This window comes from Muntiacus reevesi, chromosome 10 (assembly GCF_963930625.1).
Source record: "Muntiacus reevesi chromosome 10, mMunRee1.1, whole genome shotgun sequence".
NCBI classification, from domain to species: Eukaryota; Metazoa; Chordata; class Mammalia; order Artiodactyla; family Cervidae; genus Muntiacus; species Muntiacus reevesi.
The window spans coordinates 77,782,291-77,804,573 of NC_089258.1; the positions used below are offsets into that span (position 1 = coordinate 77,782,291).

The 22,283-nt window shown below is 55.7% G+C and overlaps 1 protein-coding gene across 1 annotated transcript in view; it reads left to right on the plus strand.

The window, feature by feature from the left end:
* IKBKB (inhibitor of nuclear factor kappa B kinase subunit beta) overlaps nucleotides 1-22,283 on the plus strand; it is a 54,429-nt gene that overhangs the window by 25,437 nt on the left and 6,709 nt on the right. The window contains exons 6-21 of the mRNA XM_065946680.1: nucleotides 3,973-4,061; nucleotides 5,114-5,203; nucleotides 7,526-7,650; nucleotides 10,994-11,101; nucleotides 12,770-12,899; nucleotides 13,152-13,346; nucleotides 13,904-14,018; nucleotides 14,613-14,736; nucleotides 15,208-15,359; nucleotides 15,516-15,577; nucleotides 16,558-16,667; nucleotides 17,670-17,719; nucleotides 17,805-17,904; nucleotides 18,046-18,193; nucleotides 19,829-19,956; nucleotides 22,188-22,278. Coding sequence (XP_065802752.1) covers nucleotides 3,973-4,061; nucleotides 5,114-5,203; nucleotides 7,526-7,650; nucleotides 10,994-11,101; nucleotides 12,770-12,899; nucleotides 13,152-13,346; nucleotides 13,904-14,018; nucleotides 14,613-14,736; nucleotides 15,208-15,359; nucleotides 15,516-15,577; nucleotides 16,558-16,667; nucleotides 17,670-17,719; nucleotides 17,805-17,904; nucleotides 18,046-18,193; nucleotides 19,829-19,956; nucleotides 22,188-22,278 — 1,817 coding nt within the window. The remainder of the gene's footprint in view (nucleotides 1-3,972; nucleotides 4,062-5,113; nucleotides 5,204-7,525; nucleotides 7,651-10,993; nucleotides 11,102-12,769; nucleotides 12,900-13,151; nucleotides 13,347-13,903; nucleotides 14,019-14,612; nucleotides 14,737-15,207; nucleotides 15,360-15,515; nucleotides 15,578-16,557; nucleotides 16,668-17,669; nucleotides 17,720-17,804; nucleotides 17,905-18,045; nucleotides 18,194-19,828; nucleotides 19,957-22,187; nucleotides 22,279-22,283) is intronic.

Below are 22,283 nucleotides of genomic sequence, written 5' to 3' on the forward strand. Positions count from 1 at the left end.
GACCCGGGCACGGCGCTCGAGCGTCGTGGCATCGAGCGGTGCCCTCCATCCGATGTGAGTGCTCTGCCTCCCCAGGGGCTTCTCAGGGCATCTCCCCGCTCGTCCTACCCCACTCTCAGTGAGACGTTCACGCCTAGAGTCAGAGGCCTTGCATTCCTGCTTGTTCACACTACTGTGAGTCTCAATGTGCACGTATCCTGGCCTTGGACACTGGACCCCCGCCTTTCTGTGAGAGCCCCTGACGCTCACATCACACAGCCACACAAGCCTTGGGACTTGGTGGCTGAGCAGACACACCCCGTCTTCCCCCACGGGTGCTCCCCGCCGGCTGTGAGTTCACGTGAGGGGAGATGGCATCCTCGTGTGCAGGGTCGTGCCCAGGCGGTTATCAGAGCCTGTTTTCACACTGTGCTTTGACCCTAGTAAAAGTCAGTAAGACAAAAGTGAAAGTGCTGGTGAGAAGCACCAGTCTGGTTTTTTTTTGGCCACACCCCATGGTACGGGAGATCTCAGTTCCCCGACCAGGGATGGAACCCCTGCCCCCTGCAGTGGATGGGCATCTGAAGCATGGCCACGGTGGCCAGGGAAGTCCCCAGCAGAACAAGGTGGGTGGCATGTGGGGTGTACCCTCTGAGAGCAGTGGGCATGTGGCTTCATCTGGACGTTCGCTGGACCTAAGCCAATCTGCTGTGCCCAGTTGTGAAAGCAAAGAAGAGGGAACAAGCGTGAAATGTCGAAACTGTACGGTCAAATGCTGGATTTTAAGGGCAGATTCAGTGAGAGGTTTTGCGATTTCACTTAATGTGCGCTGGAACGCCCCGAGAAGGTGGAAGTTGGATGTTTAACTCTCAGGGGTTTCCCTGTGTTTTCAGAAAACACTCAGCATGAAAAGTCTTTACACAGCACTTCTGGTCCCTTGGGTTGTGGAAGGCCATCTCTTCCCCCTGGGGGTGCACCCTTCCCTGCTCGCCCTGGCCCGGCACCCTTTAGGAGATTTCTCTTATTGGTGTTATCGCTTTTGCTTTTGACCTTTTTTTGCCTCGAATAAAAAAAGAGGTTCATGCCATTACCCCATTGACATCCCTCTGAGTCAGGTAATAGAAGCGTAAATAATCTTTAGTAATTGCCAGTTATACTGTGAATTTCCCATCATTCGTTCAGGCGTTCCCTGATTGGTGACTTTTCGTTAGTCTCTGATGATTTCACTTGACTCTGTGCAGTCCGCACCCGTATCTGTACGTGGCGGTGTTGTTGACTTTGTAAGCCGGATTGCCAGAGGCAGAAACAGAGGGTCCAACGACATGCACTTCTTAAGATTAAATCGCTTTTGCCACGTTTCTTTCCCCCAATTGCACAGCAGTTATTACTCCTTCCGGCGATATAGGGAGTGCCTTTTACGTCTCATCTGAGATTCCTTCCAGTTGAAGAAGTGAAAAGGCATTTTGTTGTTCCTTTCGTGTGTACTTTGTGGACGGCCAGTGAGCTTGAGCGACTTTTTACGTGATTGCATAATTCTTTGCGGTCTGTGTTTCGTTTCTATTCCTATAAGTTACCCCTTCACGTGTTCTTTGCCAGTTTTTCTACTGGCTTGCTTGCTTTGTTTGTGTATTAGAGTGGTCTTTTCTTTCTTAAATCACTAATGACTCAGTTCTGTTGATAGTAGATAATATCATTTTTAAGTGTACCTGACCTTGGAAAATAAAAACATAGTCATCTTCTCTTGAACACCATCCTCTGTCTTTATCCATAGTTCTGCTGGCTTGAATCTAAAACCCTGGGAAGCACCTATCTAACCCACTTCTTTGTTTTCTTTTATGTTCCTTTAAGGTAAAAAAAAAAAAAAATGCATTTTTTTTCTTTAGAAAAGTAACACAACATTATGATTTTGAAAATAGTACTGTTGCTTCCCTGACACCTGGGTTACTTTCTTATTGGTTTGTAGGAGTTTTTGTCTGTAAATACATGTATTTTGGCATATGTGTTACAGATATTTTTCTTCCCCTTTTTTGGTCTTTTGCTCTTTGTATAGTATCTTTTGCCATAAATATTTCTTTCTTTCTTTTAAATTGAAGTATAGTTGATTTACAGTATTTCAAGTGTACAGCAAAGTGATGCAGTTATATATATGTGTGTGTGTGTGTATATATTTTTCATTCTTTTCCATTATAGTTTATTACAAGATATTGAATGTAGTTCTGTGTGCTATACAGAGGTCCTTGTCGATTACCTGTTTTCTGTACTGTGGTGTGTTTATTAATCTCAGACTCCTAATTTATCCCTCCCCCTTCTTCCCCTTTGCTAACCATAAGCTGGTTTTCCCTCTCTGTGAGTCTATTTCTGTTTGCATAGAAGTTCACTTGTATCAGTTTCTTTTAGATTCCACAGTTAGTGATAACCATGTGATATTTATCTTTGTCTGGTTTGTTTCACTTACTGTGATAATCTCAGGGTCCATCCATGTGGCTGCAAGGCATCATTTCATTCTTTTTTACGGCTGAGTAACATTCCATTGTACACGTACCAACATCTTCGGCATCCCTTCATCTGTTAATGGACGTTTAGGTTGCTTCCCTGCTTTGGCTGTTGTGAACAGCACTTCAGTGAACATGGTGGTTCAGGTATCTTCTTGAGTAGACTTTCATTAGAGAGAGTAATATGTGATTCCTCTGGTAACTTGATTTTTAGCTGTTTAAGGACCCTCGATACTCTCTTCTCTAGTGGCCATAAACTTTTAAAACCTCTTTGTGTTTTTTGTTTGGCTTTTTTTTTTATGCCATATCGTTTTCCTCCCATGACACTATATTTTTTTTTCTTGCTAAATTTATCCTGTGGTGTTTTAGAATTTTTGCTGCTAGTGTGAATGGAATTTTTTTTTTTCCTTTCAGCTGGATCTATGACAGGGACAAAAGCTGTTGATTTGTATCTACTTGTTTTGCTTCCAGACAGCTTACTACATTTCCCCCAGTTTTGAGTCTATTGAGTCTTCTCGGCTTAGAGTCAGATCATTTCCAGATAAAGATCATTTTATCTCTTTCCAATACTTCCTTGTTTCTTTCATCTGTGGTACATACAGGTTGTTAGGGCTTCTGCTAAAACCTCTCTTAGGGGTAAAAACCGCATCCTGATGGGCGTCTGAGCCTTGGCCGTGCTGGGTCATGGGGTCACATTTGCTCTTCATAGCCGAGGCTGTGGTAGCGAGTGAGCTGGGTGATGCGGGCTGCTTCCTTGTCAGCTAGAGTCTGAGCCCTTTAAAGCTGGGAACCACGTCCTCCCTTATTTCACGGCCCTCAGAGCCCAGCAGGGGACGGGGCACATGGCAGATGTACGCTGGACCGGCAGATGTATTGAAGGTGCCCCCCACTCTCCCCTTCTAGGCCCCCCACCCCACTTCTTCCCCGGCGGCAGCTCTGCCCTGCGTCCTCTGCATCCGATGACCAAGTGCTGTCTGCCCAGAGGGCCCGTCTCCCTTGTCCACGCTGCAGAATTTACTTTTCGAGCCTCTAGGCCAGAGAAGGTCCCCGTCTCAAAGTTAGTCATCACCACGTAGAGGGCTTGGTAAAGAGCAGACCGCGGGGTCACCCCCCGCTTTCCGACTCAGTCCAGCTGGGGCGGGACCCGAGGGTCTGGCGTTTCTGAGAACCAAGTCTGATGCTGCGGGAATGGGCAGTGCCATTTGAGAACCGCTGCTCAAGACTGGAGGTGGTGACCTCGTGGATGGAAGGCTCGGAGTTCTTTGTGTGAACCAGGCAGATTCTGGTGCCAGCCCCAGTTCTGCTCACGTAGCCAGGTCCCCCTGCCTTCACCTGCGGGGCGTCTGTGGGCCTGTCCTCTACCCCCACCGCGAGCCCCTGCACGACTTGAGGTGTGCGTCCGGGACACGCGATAACCATCTTTCACTGGGGAGGCAAATGCCGAGTGAAAGGCGTTGTCCGGGCTTAACGGGAACTCGCTCCCCTTTCCACCCTCTCTCAGCCTCTGCGCTTCGATACCTTCACGAGAACAGAATCATCCATCGGGATCTGAAGCCAGAAAACATTGTCCTGCAGCAAGGGGAGCAGAGAGTGAGTGACCCCGCGGGCCAGCCTCGGGGAGGGGTGGGCGAGCGTGGGCTGGGCAGCTGGGGGCAGGCAGCAGGGGCGAGGAATGCGCTGTGTGGGTCTGCTTACATTGGGGTTTCCTTGCTCACGTATTTACTTTGATTCTCTGGGAGCGCTCTTTGAATCAAAACAAAATCCGGTGAAAAGTTCAGGCTCACAAATTGAAGCCAATTTGAATGGACCACATTGTTAACTGTCCCAAGTTGCAGGAATCTGATAAGAAAAATAATGTTTGTCTTCCAACTGCCACCCCCCACCCACCCCCGCCCCAGCCTTTGGGCCTCACACTTCTTGGAAATGGACTATTTTTGTTTTCCATTTGTTTGGGAGCCTCAGCTTTTGAAGCTCACAGGGAATCCAGCTGTGGGTGGGTTCTGGACGTGGCCGAAAGGATGTATTTGGAACTGGCCTGGTCCAGCCTGCCGTTTCCCCAGAGCTCTCGGGGTCCCCCTGCTCAGGTGTGGGGTCACCTCCCCGCAGGGCTGGGCCGTGTTTGTTCAGCTGGGTGGGGAGCAGGGCTCAGACGAGTGGAATGCAGCCGCTCAGCCGTGGGCCGCCTGATCTCTCCACCGCGGCTTCCGTCAGTATCCCAGCGTAACCCATGCCCGTCCTAGCCCTCACCTCTGCCCCTGTTCACACTCATTCCCGGCAGTCCATCGGAGGTTTGAGAATTTAAGGTGTTTACTGAGAAGGAACCCCGCCTGGTCCTCTGCATCACATCAAGTCTGGGGCTCGCAATCCTGACGGCTGGTGCATGCTCTCCTAATTCTGACCTTCCTCTAGCAAGTGGTTGCCAGGCGAGGGAGGACACGCGCCTGGCATTTTTACATTGTTTTCTTTGCCTGAACCTGCCGCATCTAGGCATTCTGCGTATTCGGCGGTCCTGAGGAGCTCAGGGTCTTAGGACTGGGAATTCAGAGATACACCCTCTGCTCTAGCGAGACGTTGAGGATTCTTGAAGGACAGTGGACTCTCATAACCCTCAGATGTCTCCCCCTCCCTGTTTTTTCTTTCAGTTAATACACAAAATTATTGACCTGGGATACGCCAAGGAGCTGGACCAGGGCAGCCTTTGCACCTCCTTCGTGGGGACCCTGCAGTACCTGGTAAGAGGCGGGTTCCCGGCTCTGCGCGTTAGCCTCTCGGGAGGCCGTGGCCGCGGGGTCCTGCTTCCTCCCTGCCCTTTTGCGTCTGAGCTTGCTGGCTCTCTGGATGATTCCTGGATGCACAGGAAACACACTGGTGTGTGAGGTCAAACTCCTCATCCTCCCAGAGGCCCTGTGGAGGGACACGGTCATCCTCTTGTGTCTAAAGGGCTTGGCTCCTGGGCCGGCACGTGTCCCGTAACCCTCCCGTGATGCCGTGTTTTGATCCAGAGAGTTTAAACCAGGTTCCCACTGCCCTAGAGGGGCCTCTGTTCCCACGCAGAATCTCAGGGGCCACAAGGAGAGGGCTGGCTTCCAGCTCCCACCCTTTCTTCTTCTTATTTGGTTGGAATATTGTGGTTCTATTTGAGTCCCCCATTCATCCAAGAAATACTGATCACCTGTAGTTTTTCTTTTTACGTTTTGTTTTTTGGGGGGAGGGGAACCGCATTGCATGTGCATATATTTAAGGCTTTAAAAAAAATTATTTAATTGGAAGATAATTGCTTTACAACACTGTGATGGTTTTTGCCGCACATCAGTATGAATCAGCCACAGGCATACACATGTGCCCCCGCATCCTGAGTCCCCCACCCACCTGCCTGCCTCCCCACCCCATCCAGGTCGCTGGCTCTGGGTGCCCTGCTTCATTCATCAAACTTGTACTTAAATATATTTCTTTCTTATACTAAGAAAGCCACTTTACTTGGAACCCAGTGCTTCCCAAACTTATTTTTCCTGGAAGCTCTTCCTCACTTCCTGCAGATGCGCTTCAAGTGTCCTTCTATGACCTGGTGTTGGACCTGGAGGGTGAGAGGGTCCAGGGGCTGGGGGACTAAGACGGAGTTCCAGGCGGGGGGGGCAGGAGGCGTCCGGAAGGCATGGCCGGAACCAGAGAAGGAGGAGGAAGACATCTCGAGTTGAGGCTGGAGAGAGGGGCAGGGGACAGATCATTCAGAGCCTCACTGGCTGCTTTAGAGATTCCGGACTTTATCCTGAAACCTGTGGAGAGACGGTGAAGGCCCTTAAGCATGAGAGGAATCAGGCTTACCTTCGAAGAGACCATACTTGGCACAGTGCGGAGGGTGACTTGCAGGCAGTGAGCGAGTGGTATGGAGGCCATTGGGGTGGGCTAGTCTGAGCTGGTGGGTAGCCATGAGGATGTAGAGGACGGCTCAAGAAGTGCCTGAAAGAGGGGCATCCCTGGGGGTCCAGTGGTTAGGACTCCACGCTTTAAACACCAAGGGCCAGAGTTTGATCCCTGGTCGGGGAACTAAGATCCCACAAGCCACGCAGTGTGGCAAAAAAGAAACATAAGCAAACAAACAAATAACAACCAAAAAAAAAAACAAGAAAGGCCTGGATCAGGCTCAGCAGGACTTAGTGATAGATTGCCTGCAAATGATGATCAGAAAATGTGGACTGAATAACAGAGTCTGCAGTTTATAAAAGAAAAACGAAAGTTGAAAACCACTGGGCTCCATGAGCTTAAATAGCCTACCCGGGTCTTACAGAAAAACGAGAAAAAGCAGTCACTGAGGTCCTTGTGAGCACATCCACACTTCCCGCTAGCCCCCACTGGGCAGTGGGCGCTGTCCTTTTATCCCCTGCTCGGGGGGGTGGGGGTTTCCGGGCGAGGACCCGGGGCTGTGACTCAGCACCTGCGCCCACAGAGCCGGGTCCTGGGGGTCCCACCCTGTGTCATCTGGACCGCTTGTCGGCTCAGCAGTGAATGCAGGGCCCGAGCTCTGACCACTCGGGGGGCCGAAACGTCTGTCCAGAGCCAGACACAGAGGCCGAGCTGACCTTCCCACACCTCTCCTCGGGCTTGTGGGGCGTCTGCCCTCAGGCGCCCTGAGCCGGCCCCACCCCGCCTGTGCTTCCCGTCACCCCAGCCTGACTGCTCGGGCAGCTGGCCTTTCCTGCCCGACGGTCCCATCGTGGACCGTGGACGCGTTAGGGGACTGGCGGCATTCGTGGCATACGCTGCGCCCGGGCTTGTGTGGCCTGGATCACTTCCCCTTGTGGCCCTGCCCAGCGCCTGGGAGAAGCGAGCACAACACACCTCAGCCCCCCACCCCCGGCCCCCCGGCAAGCCCTTGTCTCAGCCCCAGGATGGAAAGAGATCCAGAGAGTCTAGGTGCCACCTGCCCGACTCGTGGTCGCCTCCTCCCTCAGAGCAGGTCCAGGGAGCGGGGGGCAGATCAGGATGCTGGGCGCCCCCACTGTGGTGGCCCCTCAGAGCGGGCTCAGCTCAGCTGTGCGCCACCCCGCTCCCTGCAGGCCCCCGAGCTGCTGGAGCAGCAGAAGTACACGGTGACCGTGGACTACTGGAGCTTCGGCACCCTGGCCTTCGAGTGCATCACCGGCTTCCGGCCTTTCCTGCCCAACTGGCAGCCGGTGCAGTGGTGAGTGAGGCCGGGCCCGCCCCCGGGAGGGTGTCCCCCGTCTTCGTCAGACGTCGCCTCGCCTTCCCGGTCTCACGGGGTGCCGCGCGCGGGGCCTGGGACGCCTGTGATCTGTCACCCGAGGAAGTTCTGTCGGGACCCGGCGTGTGCGCAGTCTGAGCTCCTAAAGCCTGGAGAGCTGGGGTGTTAAGTGTCGGCCTCGATCCTGCACCTCAACAGCCTTAAATCCAGTGTAAATGACTGCTCTGCGGGGCAGGAAGCCAGTGTGTTTGCAGTGTGTGTGTGGGGGGGGGGTTGGTGCGCGCCTATGCCAGCAACACGCTCTTGGTAAACAAGCAAAGGGCCTGTTCATGTGACAAATAATGAGACGTATATATGCGAAAGTTTATTGTTGACAAATGTTACTGCTCCTCAGTACAAACTTCTTTCTTTTTTACATATGGTAATATACACTTTTTTTTTATGGTAATATACACGCTTCAATGCTATTCTCTCTTATCGTCCCACCCTCGCCTTCTCTGAGTCCAATAGGCTGTTCTTGACATCTGTGTTTCTTTTGCTGCTTTGCATATAGGATCATTACCATCATTCTAAATTCCATATATATGCGTTAATATACTGTATTGGTAAAAGAATGAAACTAGAACACTTTCTAACACCATACACAAAAATAAACTCAAAATGGATTAAAGATCTAAACGTAAGACCAGAAACTATGAAATTTGATTTTAAAAGCATCAGACAGTGGCTTAAAATGTGAGCCGAGTACACTGCCAAAAAGATATTTTCTAATAAGGAATATGATTAAGGTTTTTAAAACTACTATGTATTTTTAAACTTTTCTTCTAATTGTAATATTAATATGTGGTTCGTTATATACATAAAAGTTAATCATTACTGAAATGCGTCATTTAAAAGTTAATGTTCCCTTGAACCAATGAGGATTCATTCACAATGATCCCTCGAGGGACCACACGCTAACTGAAACGATAGTACCATTGTCCAGAATTTTTTTATCTCTGGCTTTAGTGTTTGGAGCAGTGCTGAGTTCATGGGGTTCATCCTTCAGAAAGCAGAAGAGTGAGAAGTCACCCCACACCACCTGCTTGGTCCATGCCCCGCCCCAGCACAGACGCCTGGCGCTGTTGGCTTTGGGTCCGTCTCCAGGGATGTTCTGTACATCCACAAGCGAGCGGGCGTGTGTCTGTCCGCTGACTCATTTGTGGATTTCGCCCCTTCTCTCCTCGGTGATGACACCGCAGGCACGCCGCCCTGGGAGTGCTCCCCCAGGGTTTTTACACTGAGAACTTCCTCCCGCCACCACTGACATCTCTCCATCTCCAGACTCTTCTTCTGTGTGCCTGTGTTTGTTCAAAAAACAAAGTAGGTTGCCATACGTGCTCTCATAGAACCTGCCTTTCTCACGTAACTGAAACCACTCGTTGTAGGGAAATCCTGGTCCATCCACAGTTATTTCCCTGGGATAAGTTCCTAGAAGTGGGAGCAACACACCAAAGATCGTGCACACGTTCAAGGTTTTTGGTTTTTACTAACAACGTGCTGCACAGGTTGTATAAATAACATTTCCACCAGGAACATGCAGAGGTCCCCCACCCCCCGCTCTTCGGAGCAGCACTGGCTGATGTCACGTTTCTCAGTATCTTTCTGGAAGTACCAAAAACCGGACTTTCTCAAAGGACACGGGTGCTTACATCATGAGAATGTTTATCTGTAAGACCAAGACGTAGCCTTTGAAATCCGTTCAAGAAGACTAGCTTTCCGTGACGCAGGCCAGTGTGGTCACCGTCTACACATCAGACGCTGGAAAAGACCCAGGCTCAGTCTCCGTGCCCGAGGGGCCCAGGGACGTGGTGGAGGGCGCCCCCCCGTGGGGACTGGCGGAGCTGACTTAGCTCCTTGCGTTACAGTCACAGTGCCTCGCGCGACCGTCAGGTCAGCGACTGTGAACTGTCTGCACGTGCGTCGTGCTTTTAACTCCCCGAGGGATGACTGCAGTTCTCCCGTTCAGTGTAGAGCGTCTCCATCATTTATAGCAAGGTGAATTAGAATCCGTCAGACCTAGAGGAAATGCCGTTTGAAACCATCCCTGATGGCCTGGCCGTCTGCAGAGCCAGCCTCCCTCACTTTGCCAGGAGGCCAGGCAGCCACTTCAAGCACACATCTCTGAAACCCGAGAGCTTGTGAGACATACCTGTCTGGTCTGCCTGCAGTGCCTTGGGCAACTTGAACAATTTCGCTCTCATCTCAAACGGCAGGTAGATAGTAATTTCAGAACAAATGCAATTTGAGCCTTATTATCCTATCATAAAGGTGCTTGGAAGGACCAGTCTTGAAAGTACGTTTTAGGACCAGCCTCAGCAGTAAGCGTTTCGCTTACTGTGTCCTTTTAGTTAGCTGTGTAGTTTCCCATGGACAAACTTGAGTTTCTGTCAGAGCACCATCCCACCATGTGTAATGCCCGCCTGGCTTCCGGCAGGCGGTTCGAGCCCCACCCTGGCTCTTCCAGGCTCCGTGTGCTCCTCGTGGCTCAGTCTACCCCCTCTGCCAATGAGACTTCAGGCTAAAGCATCTTCTGTCTGAATCTCCAGCGTCTCTTTGGAAAGGAAGGACGCGGACATTCAGAGTGGAAAGAGCAGCTGCCCTTGGGTCCAAGTCCCTGGTTCTGTCTTTCTCTAGCTGTGTGACCTTGGGCAGGTCATTTCCTCACCTGGTGAGGGTGGGGGATGGAGGGCTGAAAACCGCCTGCCCCACGGAGGTCTCCGGGCGGAGAGGGGTGCGTTCACTGTCAGCGCTTGATCCTCTGTGAAGTGTTGTTCAGACTCCTGTCATCACGCTTGTCGCCGAGAACATGTGAAGCCAGTTTAAAATCTTTTTTCCTTAAACACTGTTTCAGATACATCAAAAGGGTCTCCCTAAGTTGGAAAACGTTAGCGCTTCACTCGCCTTCAGAAGTCAGGCATAGCCATTGCACTTAGAGGGAAGTGCGTGGTGTGTGCAGATTTCCCGTGAAGGAACCGTGGTGCGGACGTCCTGTCTTCATTCTTTGTGTTAGATGGAAAGTGAAAGAACGAGCAGGATGGGCCGGGCTGAGGTCAGGAGACAGCGGTACAGGCCGGCAGGTTCCTGCCAGGGCAGTACTGATGCCCTTCACCTCCCGGAGACGCGTCCCAGCGGGTGGCTGGGCCTCACAGGTGGTTCAGTGGCACCCGGGGGATCCTGTCCGATTGTCAAGTGGCAGGTCGCCATGTAAGGGGGCTGTTGGGCGCCTGCTGGCCTCAGGGTCGCCACACACAGCGTGACGGTCGGGTGTCCACGTCTGCAGGCACTCCAAAGTTCGGCAGAAGAGCGAGATGGACATCGTGGTGAGTGAGGACCTGAACGGGGCCGTGAAGTTCTCCAGCTCGCTGCCGCACCCCAACAACCTCAACAGGTAAGGCCCCGCCCCCCCCACCCTGTCCTGGCCTTCTAGAGGCGGAGGTCAGGCCGACGTCCCCGGCAGCTGTGACCCCCGGTCCTGCCGTCGTCCGTCTGGGTCTTAGCGCGCCGTCCCCACCCTGCCGTCTGGAGTCACCTCGGCTCCCAGCATCGCTCGCCGCCCTCCTCACCCGTGGTGGCTCTGCCTTGCCTGCGTTTGGTCTCGCAGAGGGCTTATCTCCTGGTCAGCCGTAAGCCTCTGAAGGGTAGGGAATTGCCCCTTAGTGCTCTTTGCCCGTCCTCCTGGAGCCCAGCACTGTGTTGTTGTCAACAAATAAACCTTTGCATTTTGAACAGCATAGCGGTCTGGTCTCAGAGCCAGAATATGAGCCGTCAGGTCATCTTACCAGAACCGGGAGATGGTTCGGGAGACAGCAGCCGGCAGCCCCATGGCCGGGGCGCGGCTCAGAGTTTCCATGAGTCTTTGGAGGACGGGGAGGGGGTCCCCTGTGGAGGAGCTGGGCTGGAACTTCCCGGAAAGATCTGGACCGATAGGCAGGGCGGGTGGGTGAAGAGGAAGGCTCTTCAAGGGGGAAAGACTTGGGGGCGGCCAGGGAGAGGCAGCGGGTAGTGATGTTGGCCTCTGGAGGGCTTCTGTCGGGGGGCAGGGAGGAGTGCTGGGGGTGCCCAGCAGTGCGGCATGGACCCCTCAGATGCTTTCCAGGGAGCGACTGACAACGTGGATCGAATCCGCGATGCGGGAGGGGGCTGCTCAGCACCTGGAAAGCTGCCTGGAGGGTCTCGCACGGCCCTCTACCCAGAGGCCCCCGACGGGAGTGTGTTTGCACAGATCTGGTGGGGGCGAGGGGGTTGAGCCCCCAGGCAATTCATCTTGTTAGGGGAAGGCTTACCCTTCCTCAGGGTGATTCAGCCTCAGGGATCACTTTAGCCCCGTTGTGTGATGGTCATGTGGAGCGTGAGAAGCATATGGGCTTTTCGGTCCCCATGTACGCCGAGAAGCTGGTGCTGGGCCTCACGCACATGCACGCACACACGTGGGATGGGAAGCTGGTGCTGGGCCTCACGTACATGCACACACATGGGATGGGAAGCTGGCGCTGGGCCTCACACACGCATGCGCGCGCACACGCACACACACACATGGGACGGAAAGCTGGTGTTGGGCCTCATGCATATGCACACACATGAGACGGGAAACTGGTGTCGGGCCTTGCACGCGCGCACATGCACACACACGTGGGACAGGAAGCTGGTGTTGGGCCTCGCATTCACGCACATGCACACACACGTGGGATGGGAAGCTGGTGCTGGGCCTCACACACATGCACACACATGGGACGGGAAGCTGGTGCTGGACTTCACACACGTATGCACATGTGGGATGGAAAGCTGGTGCTGGGCCTTGCATGCGCGTGTGAGCACACACACACACAGGCACACATATGGGACGGGAAGCTGGCGCTGGGCCTCACACGCGTGGGTGGGTGCACACACACGGGACAGGAAGCTGGCATTGGGCCTCACGCGTGGGTGGGTGCACACACACGGGCGGGAAGCTGGCGCTGGGCCTCGCACGCGTGCGTGGGCACACACACACGGGTGGGAAGCTGGTGCTGGGCCTCGCACGCGCGCGTGAGCACACGCACACCCCCCCGCCCCTCAGCGTCCTGGCCCGGCGGCTGGAGAAGTGGCTGCAGCTGATGTTGATGTGGCACCCGCGGCAGAGGGGCAGCGACCCCGTCTACGGGCCCAACGGCTGCTTCAAGGCCCTGGACGACATCCTGAACTTGAAGGTGAGCCTGCGCCCCATCTGCCCCAGCCCGCGGGCCCCCTGACCCCGTGAGGGTGTGACGGGACCCTTGCTGACTGACGGGCCATGAGGCGCTCACCGGGGATGCACAGGAGGGGAGAGACTCCGGCCTGCAGACCCCAGGCGGGGCCCCGGAGAGGCCGGGCCAGCAGGCAGGCATCCCCGCCGAGCAGTGTCTCCCGTGGCCCCCCCGTGACCCCCCCGTGACCCGCCCGTGACCCCCGGGTTGTTGCAGCTGCTTCACGTCCTGAACATGGTCACAGGCACCATGCACACGTACCCTGTGACCGAGGACGAGAGCCTGCAGAGCCTGAAGGCGCGCATCCGCCAGGACACAGGCATCCTCGAGGAGGACCAGGAGCTGCTGCAGGAGGCGGGGCTGGCCCTGATCCCCGACAAGCCTGCCGCGCAGTGCCTCTCGGACAGCAAGGTGAGCCCGGCCTCCTGCGGGCACGGGCGGCCCGCCAGCCACAGCACCGAGCAGTGCCTGCCCGTTCCGAGGTGGGAACACGAGATCCCACGGGCTTGGTAGGAGACACAGGTCGCCCCACGTTTTACCTGTTCCTTCCACTCCACTGGGCATGCCTTTTGCCCTTGCTGCCAAAGGGATGCTTCATTCTTCCACATCACCCGGAACTGTTTCTGACCCCCCTGACATGTGCAGTACCGTGCTGACCGCTGCACGAAATGAGCTGCAAAGTTAACACAAGGGAAGAGGAATTGGACAGTAAAGAAGATGGCAGGCATCTGAGTCACACGATAAAGACGGGGGATAGAGCAGAATGTACTACGCTGTAGATGAGGTGTCATTCAGGTAGTAAGCATAAAGGGCACAGCCAAGGACAGCAGAGGCCAGAGGCGCTGGGAGAGGCCTGGTGGGCGCCTGGCACATCCTGGCCCAGGGTGCTCTGTAGTCTCCCCCATTTCTTGGGGGAGACGGTGGGGTGGGGGCCGCGAGACCTCATTTTGCCTCTGGTCCCTTTGCAGCTGAACGAGGGCCGCACCCTGGACATGGACCTCGTTTTCCTCTTTGACAACAGCAGGGTCGTCTATGAAAGCCAGGTCTCCCCACAGCCCCAGCCTGAAAGCGTCAGCTGCATCCGTAAGCACAGCCTGTTCTTTTAAAAATGGATCCCTTACAGCTCTCGGGACAGAGCTGGGGGGAGAGCCCTGGCCACGAGAGGGGTCCCCCAAGCAGGCGAGTCCCCCCGGTCCTCAGACAGCCATCTTCAGTCACACGTGCGAGGAGCAGCCCCGCCAGAGGCAGGACAGGATGTCTTCAGCTGATTTCGGCCTCATCTGAACAGAGGACAGAGAAGATGGCCCACGGGCCGTTGACCTTGAATTGCAAAACAGTTTTATTTTTGAACTTGTCTTTGTATGTTAGTAATTAATACCCACACGTGATGCCAAAAGGCACAATAGAATCATACAGTGAAGAGCAAGCCCCTGCGTGTCCCCAGTTTCCCAGGGAAGACTGCTGCCAGACTCCTGGGTCTTCCTTCCAGGGTGTTCTGTGCTTTTGTAAATTTGGCTGTGTGTGTACAGCGGGGTGCAGAAGTGAGCAACACCCAACACCCAAGCAGGCCCAGCACCCAAGGCGGTTGTGTAACAGCTGAGCCAGCGGGCTCCGGGGGCGGGGTGCTGGTGTCCACCGCAGGCACTGCGCCCTACCGTCGCCTGTGTTTCCGTTCAGTGCAAGAGCCCAAGAGGAACCTCCCGTTCTTCCAGCTGCGGAAGGTGTGGGGCCAGGTCTGGCACAGCATCCAGGCACTGAAGGAAGACTGCAGCCGCCTGCAGCAGGGCCAGCGTGCAGCCATGTAGGTGCCCAGAGCGCCTGGTGGCCCAGCCGCGGGGCGGGGGCCTGGGGTCTGCCGTTGTCAGGAGGGGCAGGACTGCTCTGGACGGGCGGGAAGCCGTCGGTGGGCGGGATGTTGTGGTCTGCGCAGAGCAGGGGTGTGGACGGAGTGGGGGGTGGCCAGCCGGAGGGCTGGCCTGGCTCCGCTGTGGGTCGGCCACCCTGTCGGGCCGGGCCGACTCCTTCTCTGGGTTGTGGCTGGTCTGGGTTCCTTTGCATTGCACTTCACCTAATTCCAGTCTTGGGGCAGAGCCTCACCCATCACCACGGGCCAGGAAATTGTCGTGAGGGTTATAAGTGGCTGCTCTTGTTATGATTATACTAATTATAGCAGGGGCCTGCCAAGGTGTTGGAGGCCGCTTTTATTACTGTCCGGGAAGTGGTACCTGGATCCCAAAGACGCCCGCGGTGTGTCTCTTGGGGGCCCCTGCAGGATGAATCTGCTGCGGAACAACAGCTGTCTGTCCAAGATGAAGAACTCGATGGCTTCCATGTCCCAGCAGCTCAAGGCCAAGCTGGACTTCTTTAAGACCAGCATCCAGATTGACCTGGAGAAGTACAGAGAGCAGACAGAGTTTGGGATCAGTGAGTGCGTCCTTTGCAATCAGTCTTGGAGAGACCATTAAACTCTTCTTTCTCAAGTGTTTTTTTGTTCTCTTATAACAGAGTTCCTTTTTACTTTCTTGGTTTTGGGGTGTTTTCATTTTGTGTTTTTTTCTTCCCTCCGTGTTTTTCCTCCAGCGTCAGACAAGCTGCTGCTAGCCTGGAGGGAAATGGAGCAGGCCGTGGAGCTCTGCGGACGGGTAGGAGGCTCCCTGGGGTCCCCAGCCCGGCCGAGGGTACCCCCTTCCCTTTCCCCTTTCTCACTGAGCGCTCAGTCCAGCTTCTGTGTCGAAAATCACACTTTCCTCGCCAAGGCTCTCTGCCCTCAGCTAGCACTTGCTGGCAGGAGGTGGGGTTGCCATGCAGAGGTCCCCAATGTGGCCGGTCCAGGAGCCACACAGAGTCAGGCTTACGATGTGACGTGTCCCGGGGAGTGCAGACCTCTTCCCGCAAGAAGGGCCCTTGGATAAAGGAGTAGCACTCGGTCATGTCAGAAGTTGCCCTGACCTCCCCCTCGGGACACTAAACCCATAGGAAGGAACGGGTCTGAAGGGGCAAGTCTGAGGGCTGTGAATCAGACACAGCTGAACAGTGCTGATCATGAGGCTGGGGGGGCGGAGTGCCCCGGTGGACCTCACTCGGAAGCCTGGGCTCCAAGGCCTTTTCCTGGACGTTTCCACCATTTGCCCGGTGAACTCAGGCAGGGAGCCTCCCCTCCGTGTCGTAGCGTCTGTTTCTGTAAGTCGGTGCCGATGTGCCTCGTTCGAGGTGGGTGACCCCTTGTTCAGGCACAGGGACGCGAGCCACCACTCCACACCCACCCCCGTCCCCCGATCTCTGTCCTCGTGCGCGTAACCCCTGAGATCAAGGATGAGTTAGGAGAGGGGAGCGTGCCCCAGCTGGTCTCCACCCCGGGGCCAGGCCAGGTCCTCTCCAGCCCCATCACATCTCGCCCTAGTCTGCGGTGGGGGAGACTGCAGCTTGGGGCCAGGGTGACCTGCCCCAGGGCCACAGAGCTGGCGGGTGGCAGGGCCAGAACCCAGCTGCGGACTCCCAAGTCCGTGTCCCTTCTAGCTGGGCAGCTGAAGGTCCGTGGTGAGGCCTGAGGGCTCCCCTGAGAGCCCAGCATCCCAGGAGTCCCTGGCTGATTCGGCTGGCCTCAGCGCGGCTCTGTCTCCAGGAGAACGAGGTGAAGCACTTGGTGGAGCGGATGATGGCCCTACAGACGGACATCGTGGACCTGCAGCGCAGCCCCATGGGCCGGAAGCAGGGTGGCACGCTGGACGACCTGTGAGTGTGTGCATGCGTCTGTGCGGGGCGGGCGGGCTGTTTAAGCGTGGGTCCGCTGGAGCGCGCCCTCCCGTGCAGCCCAGCCCTGGGGAAGCCCTCTTGGCACGTCTGGAAGATGACCCCAGGCAGACCTCCGTCTGTCTGAGCCTCACCTGATACAGAAGAGCCGTCTGACCTCACGGTTGTAGGGAGCAGTTCAGATAAGGCCCCGACCCTTGGTTCGTGAGCTCCAGAGCATCAGGTCAGACGCCTGGCTACCCAGCATACCCCAACCTGGGCACGGCCCAAGAAGCAGGAAGTAGGAAGGGAAGGAGCCGGGAAAGTCTTAGAAGGTAGGACCTTGACTCTTCATTTGAGTCCTGATCAGGACTTGGCCTTGGCTCCAGGGACACCCACCCCCCACCCCCCGCTGGTCAGAATAACGTCTCCTGGCATCCTGGGAGCCGACGGGGGCACCAGGAGAGCCTCCTTGGGGCTCAGCCAGGCCTCTGATGCATCTGCCAGGACTCTTAGGACCGGAAGCTCTGATTGTTTGTAGCCTGTACTTTGTCAAGTTATTCAGCGTTTTATTTTACTCTGGTTTTCAAACAAAAGTCAACTCCTGAAAATGTCAGTCCGTCTCACTGTGTTAGGGCCCCAGGGAGGGCATGTCTGCTCCTGGCTTGAGTTTCAGGGGCCACGTTCTCTGAACTCAGGACCCGCACCTCTGAATTGCAGGGGACAGGTGGGTGGGGAATCCTGAGGGACAGAGGAGGCTTCTGTCCTGAGGACTCTCAGGAAGTCTCAGCAGTGAGCTTTGAGTTGGAGTTTCGACAGTGAGCCGGGCCTCCCTGTGTCGTGGGTTTCGCCCGTGATGTCCCCAGGAAGCATCCTTTCCTCCAGCCGGGACGTGCTGACCACCCGGCTCCTAGAGGTCGGTGATGCTGCCGGCAGTGGCTCTGGTGCTCCAGGTGAGCTCATTAGCCTCTGGTGCTGACGGATCCGCTGCCTCGTGTGTTTCAGAGAAGAGCAGGCGCGGGAGCTGTACCGCAGGCTGAGGGAGAAACCAAGAGGTGAGTGGGCCGCCTCCCGGGTCCCCCGCTGCCCAGCACTGGGCCGGCCCCCCCACAGACCGTGTGGCTCTGGCCCGCTTTGCAGACCAGCGGACTGACGGCGACAGCCAGGAAATGGTGCGGCTGCTCCTGCAGGCAATCCAAGGCTTCGAGAAGAAAGTGCGAGTGATTTATACGCAGCTCAGGTACCAGGCTGCCGTCCCCTCCCCTGGGCCCCAAAGGAGCTCCCACCCGAGGCAGCCGAGCAGAGTCCTCCCCGCCGAGGCCCGCGTCCTGCTCCCCGCTGACCCAGGCGCGCTGGAGCTCATCACGCTTGGTCTTCACAGTAAGACCGTGGTCTGCAAGCAGAAGGCCCTGGAGCTGCTGCCCAAGGTGGAGGAGGTGGTCAGCCTGATGAGCGAGGACGAGAAGACGGTGGTGCGGCTGCAGGAGAAGCGGCAGAAGGAGCTCTGGAACCTCCTGAAGATCGCATGTGTGAGTGAACCCTGGCGGGCCCGTCCTGGAGACAGCAGGGTCTGCGTCCACGTGTTAGCTGAGCCAGGCCCCCTGGGGAGCCTTGAGGGCAGAATCCCTTCTCGCCACTTCTCAGAGGCCACTGGCTCCAGCACTCCTTGGCTCGTGGCAGCATCACTCCAGTCTCTGTCTCTGACTCCGTGTGGCCTTCTTCTCTACGTCTCTCTCTCTTTCTAAAATTTGTTTCTTTTTGGTGGCACTGGGTCTTTGTTGCTGCCCGTGCACTTTCTCTAGTTGCATTGAGCGGGGGCTATTCTCGAGTTGGCAGCACACAGGCTTCTCACTATGGCGGCTTCTCTGGTTGCAGAGCACGGGCTCTAGGGCGCGCGGGCTTAGCCTCTTCACTGTACATGGAATCTTCCTGGACCAGGGGTTGAACCTGTGTCCCCTGCATAGGCAGGCGGACTCTCCTCCACTGTGCCACCAAGGAAGTCCTCTTCTGTGTCTCTTGTAAAAACACTTGTTCCAGGGTCTAGGTCCCACCCAGATAGTCCAGAGCGATCTCATCAAAGGATCCTTAGCTACATCTGCAAAGATCCTTTTTCCAAATGAGGTCACACCCCGGGTTCCTGGAGACCTGCATTCAGCCCCCGCGGGGCGTGCCTGCGGGGCCCTGAGCCAGGCCTGTGCTGTGTAGCGCTCAGCCCGCCCTGCATGCGCCCACCATCCCGAGGTGGCTGTGATCCCACCGCGTGCTGCTCACAGAGAAACCGCAGCACAGAGGAGAGCCCAGGACAGACGGGAGAAGAGCCGAGAAAAGCTTGGCATCGAGCTGGCTGGATAGAGCCCGCTGCGCAGGCGGCAGGGAGGCTGTGGCTGCGGACGCTGACAGCAGAGCCACTCGGCCACGGGCCGGGGGAGGCCCGCTGCCTCAGGAGCACCGGCTGCCGCGGCCCAGGAGTCAGAACACCTCAGCCCCGTCTGTTCCCCAGGTGGCGCACGTCCCAGGAAATCACCTAGGATCTCCATGGGTTTGTCTTCTCCTTGGGAAGAGTAAATGCACCTTCCTTCTCGTTTCCTTGTAAGGGTTTGTTAAGCAATCCAGCTAATGAAGTAGAATCCTCAGGGCCTTCCTTGGTGGTCCAGTGGTAAAGAATCCACCTTCCAGCGCAGGGGACGAGGGTTCGTTCACTGGTCGGGAAACCAGGATCCCACATGCCACAGGGCAACTAAGCCCTCAACGCTACAACCAGAGAAGCCTGCGACTGCAATCAAGAGCCTGCAGAGCCAAAAAAACAAAATGAAATGGCCAATGGTTGATTAAAAAAAAAAAGAAATAGAACCCTCAAATCTCTCTGTATTTAGAATCCAAAAAACTTAAATGGCCAATGGTTGATTAAAAAAAAAGAAGAAAAAATAAACCCCTCACATCTTTCTGTATTTAGAACCCTTAATCAAAAAAGTTACACCTGCAGATGCAGAAGCAGTTTCTAAGCCGAAATGCGAACCATCAGACGGCGATGTTGCCTGATTTGTGCAGGAAGAGCAAGTGTCTCGTGGCCAGGCGGCTCATGAGAAAACCTCCTGCCGTGAAAGCAGAGTTTCAGCCATCCCTCTGCCCCCAGGCCGCTGACTCTTTCTGGTTTTGCCTCCTAGAGCAAGGTCCGGGGTCCCGTCAGCGGAAGCCCGGACAGCATGAACGCCTCCCGCCTGAGTCACCCTGGCCAGCTGATGTCGCAGCACTGCGCGGCTTCCGACAGCTTGCCCGAGGCCGCCAAGAAGAGGTCAGTCCTTATCCGTGGCACCCAGTGCCGAAGTCTGGGGCACGTTGGGAGGCCATGGGCGCAGAAGCACGGGTCTCTTGTCGGCGACCTGGTCACCCATCCGTGGCTCCGTGCGCACCGGTTGGCATCTGCACCCTGTGCCGGGTGTGGTGGGGGTGGACGTGGTGTGTTGCTCGTAGAGCTGCTTGAGACCTGCCCAGACAGATATGCTTATCTGAGGCCGGGTTGCTCTCACTGGCTGGGAACCTCTGTCCAGCGCTGACCAGTCCCGTGCTGTCCCCTCGTCCGTCCATCACTGTCTGCTCATAGAAGCAGGTCCCCGGTGTCCTCTGGTCAGCGCACTCCAGTCACGCATTGCTGGTCCCTCCTGTGGTCCTCCCCCCCACCCCGTTCACCCCTCCCCCCCGCCTGCTGCGCACTCCCCTGCTGCAGAACTGGGCCTGCAGCCTCAGAGCCCTTCCTGTGAGGTTTTCCCTCCCTGCCTACTGCCCATTGCTACCCCAGGCCCCCTCTGGTCAAATCCGTCTTCGGGGGAGACCATTTTGATTGAGTTATTCTTCCGGATATTCAGGGACCAGCCATGGCGGCCCGCTGCCTCGGGGCCAAGGCTGAGCCTTTTCCAGCCTCCAAGCGTCCTCTCCAGGCTCACCCCCGCTCCCAAGCAGCTCTTGACTCTGCCTGGGGGTCTTAGAGCCTGGTCCAGACCAGCAGCATGAGTGGGTTCTGGGCTCTCGCTGGATATGCAGGTTCGGGATCGACAGCCCCGGGTAACCAGGCTGGGCTGACCCCCCTGCATCCTGGAGTCCCGGGTCCTCAGCTCTGCTGACGCCCTGCCTCCCACCCCCTCCGCGGTGCGGACAGACACGCACAGATCGCCATCTCTGAGACCCCCGTGTGGTTTCTTGTTTCTGGTTCAGTCTCACACCCATTTCTTCAGAGCCATCCCTTGCTGGGCCCCAGGCACTGGAGACGGTTAAGATTGATTCCTAAGGGAAATCTACAGACTAGAAAGTAGACTCGATTGCTGAGGGAGGGGAGTGACTGACAACAGGTACAGGGTTTCCTCTTGGGTGATGCAAACGGTCGAGAACTAGACCTCTGCGGTGGTTGCACGACGCTGTAAGCGCACTAGAAGTGTGTAGTCGTGCACCTCAGACGGGTGAATTTTATGGTTTGTGAGTCTATCTCAGTAAAGCTGTTTTCAAAAAGTCCTGTTCCCATACTTTGGGGAGTTTGTAGCCTGTACTGTTTTGGATTTTTTTTTTTTTCTTTTTTTGGCCTCTTGGCTTGCAGAATGTATTTCCCTGAGCAGGGCCTGAACCTGGGCCCTTGGCAGTGAAAGTGGCAGAGTCCTAACCACTGGGCCACCAGAGGATTTCCCGTGTCGGATTCTTAATTCTCTCCCCAGCTGCCAGTTAGCTCCCTGAGGGTGGTAACCAGGTCCGGGGCCTCTGGGGCCGGCACAGGGCCTGGTGCCTGGTCAGTGGCCGGTGGCTGAGTCTGGGCTCTGCTCCTCCCACCAGCGCCCCCTTTGCGATGAGAGGGGGAACTGCGGGGCCCTTCCTGCTGGGTTTGTCCCATTCCTCCAAGAGAGCCTCAAAGCGCTGGGAAAGGCGTCCTGGGGGCGCAGGCTGCCGTCTGTCTGCCCACGTCCTGGAGCCGCTGTTAGAACAGGACAGGTGGCTTGCTTTGCCCTCGCTTTTCTCAGCCACGTCCTGTTCTCGGGCCGTGTGCATTTCTTCCCGTAGAGAAGGTGGAACGTGTGCGTTTCTCATCATAGGAAAGGCAGAGGGCAGCAGATGAATCAGTTCCTAGAACACTGCTCCCAGTCTCAGAGAGCCGAGGACGCCGGGGGAAGTCTCGTGGTCTGTAGGTCTTTGTCAGTTTCAAAAACTGTGACACAGGTGATCTGGGAGAGATTTTCAGATTGTGGCAGTTTAGAGAGAACCTAAGAGATCTCTTCGGCTGCGAACTTCTTCATCAGGCCAGACCTGTGATTTCTCTCGTGAACGGCGATGCTCACGGCTGGCTTCGAGCTTCTGTAACAGCGCTCAAGAAGACAGATGAAGTCGCCAAGGCCGTATCATATATTTTAAGACACTCAGTACCAGAATAATCGTTTAATTTTTAAAATCTTCCCAGAAGCCCTTTAGCATATCTGTACACAGTAATCTATTACTTTTGAGAAGTTCACACGGACCGTGTTCTAATAGTCCACTCGTTCTCTGCAGTGAGGACCTGGTGGCCGAGGCGCACACCCTTTGCGCCCAGCTGGAGAACGCCCTGCAGGACACCATGAAGGAGCAGGACCAGAGTCTGCGGGTAAC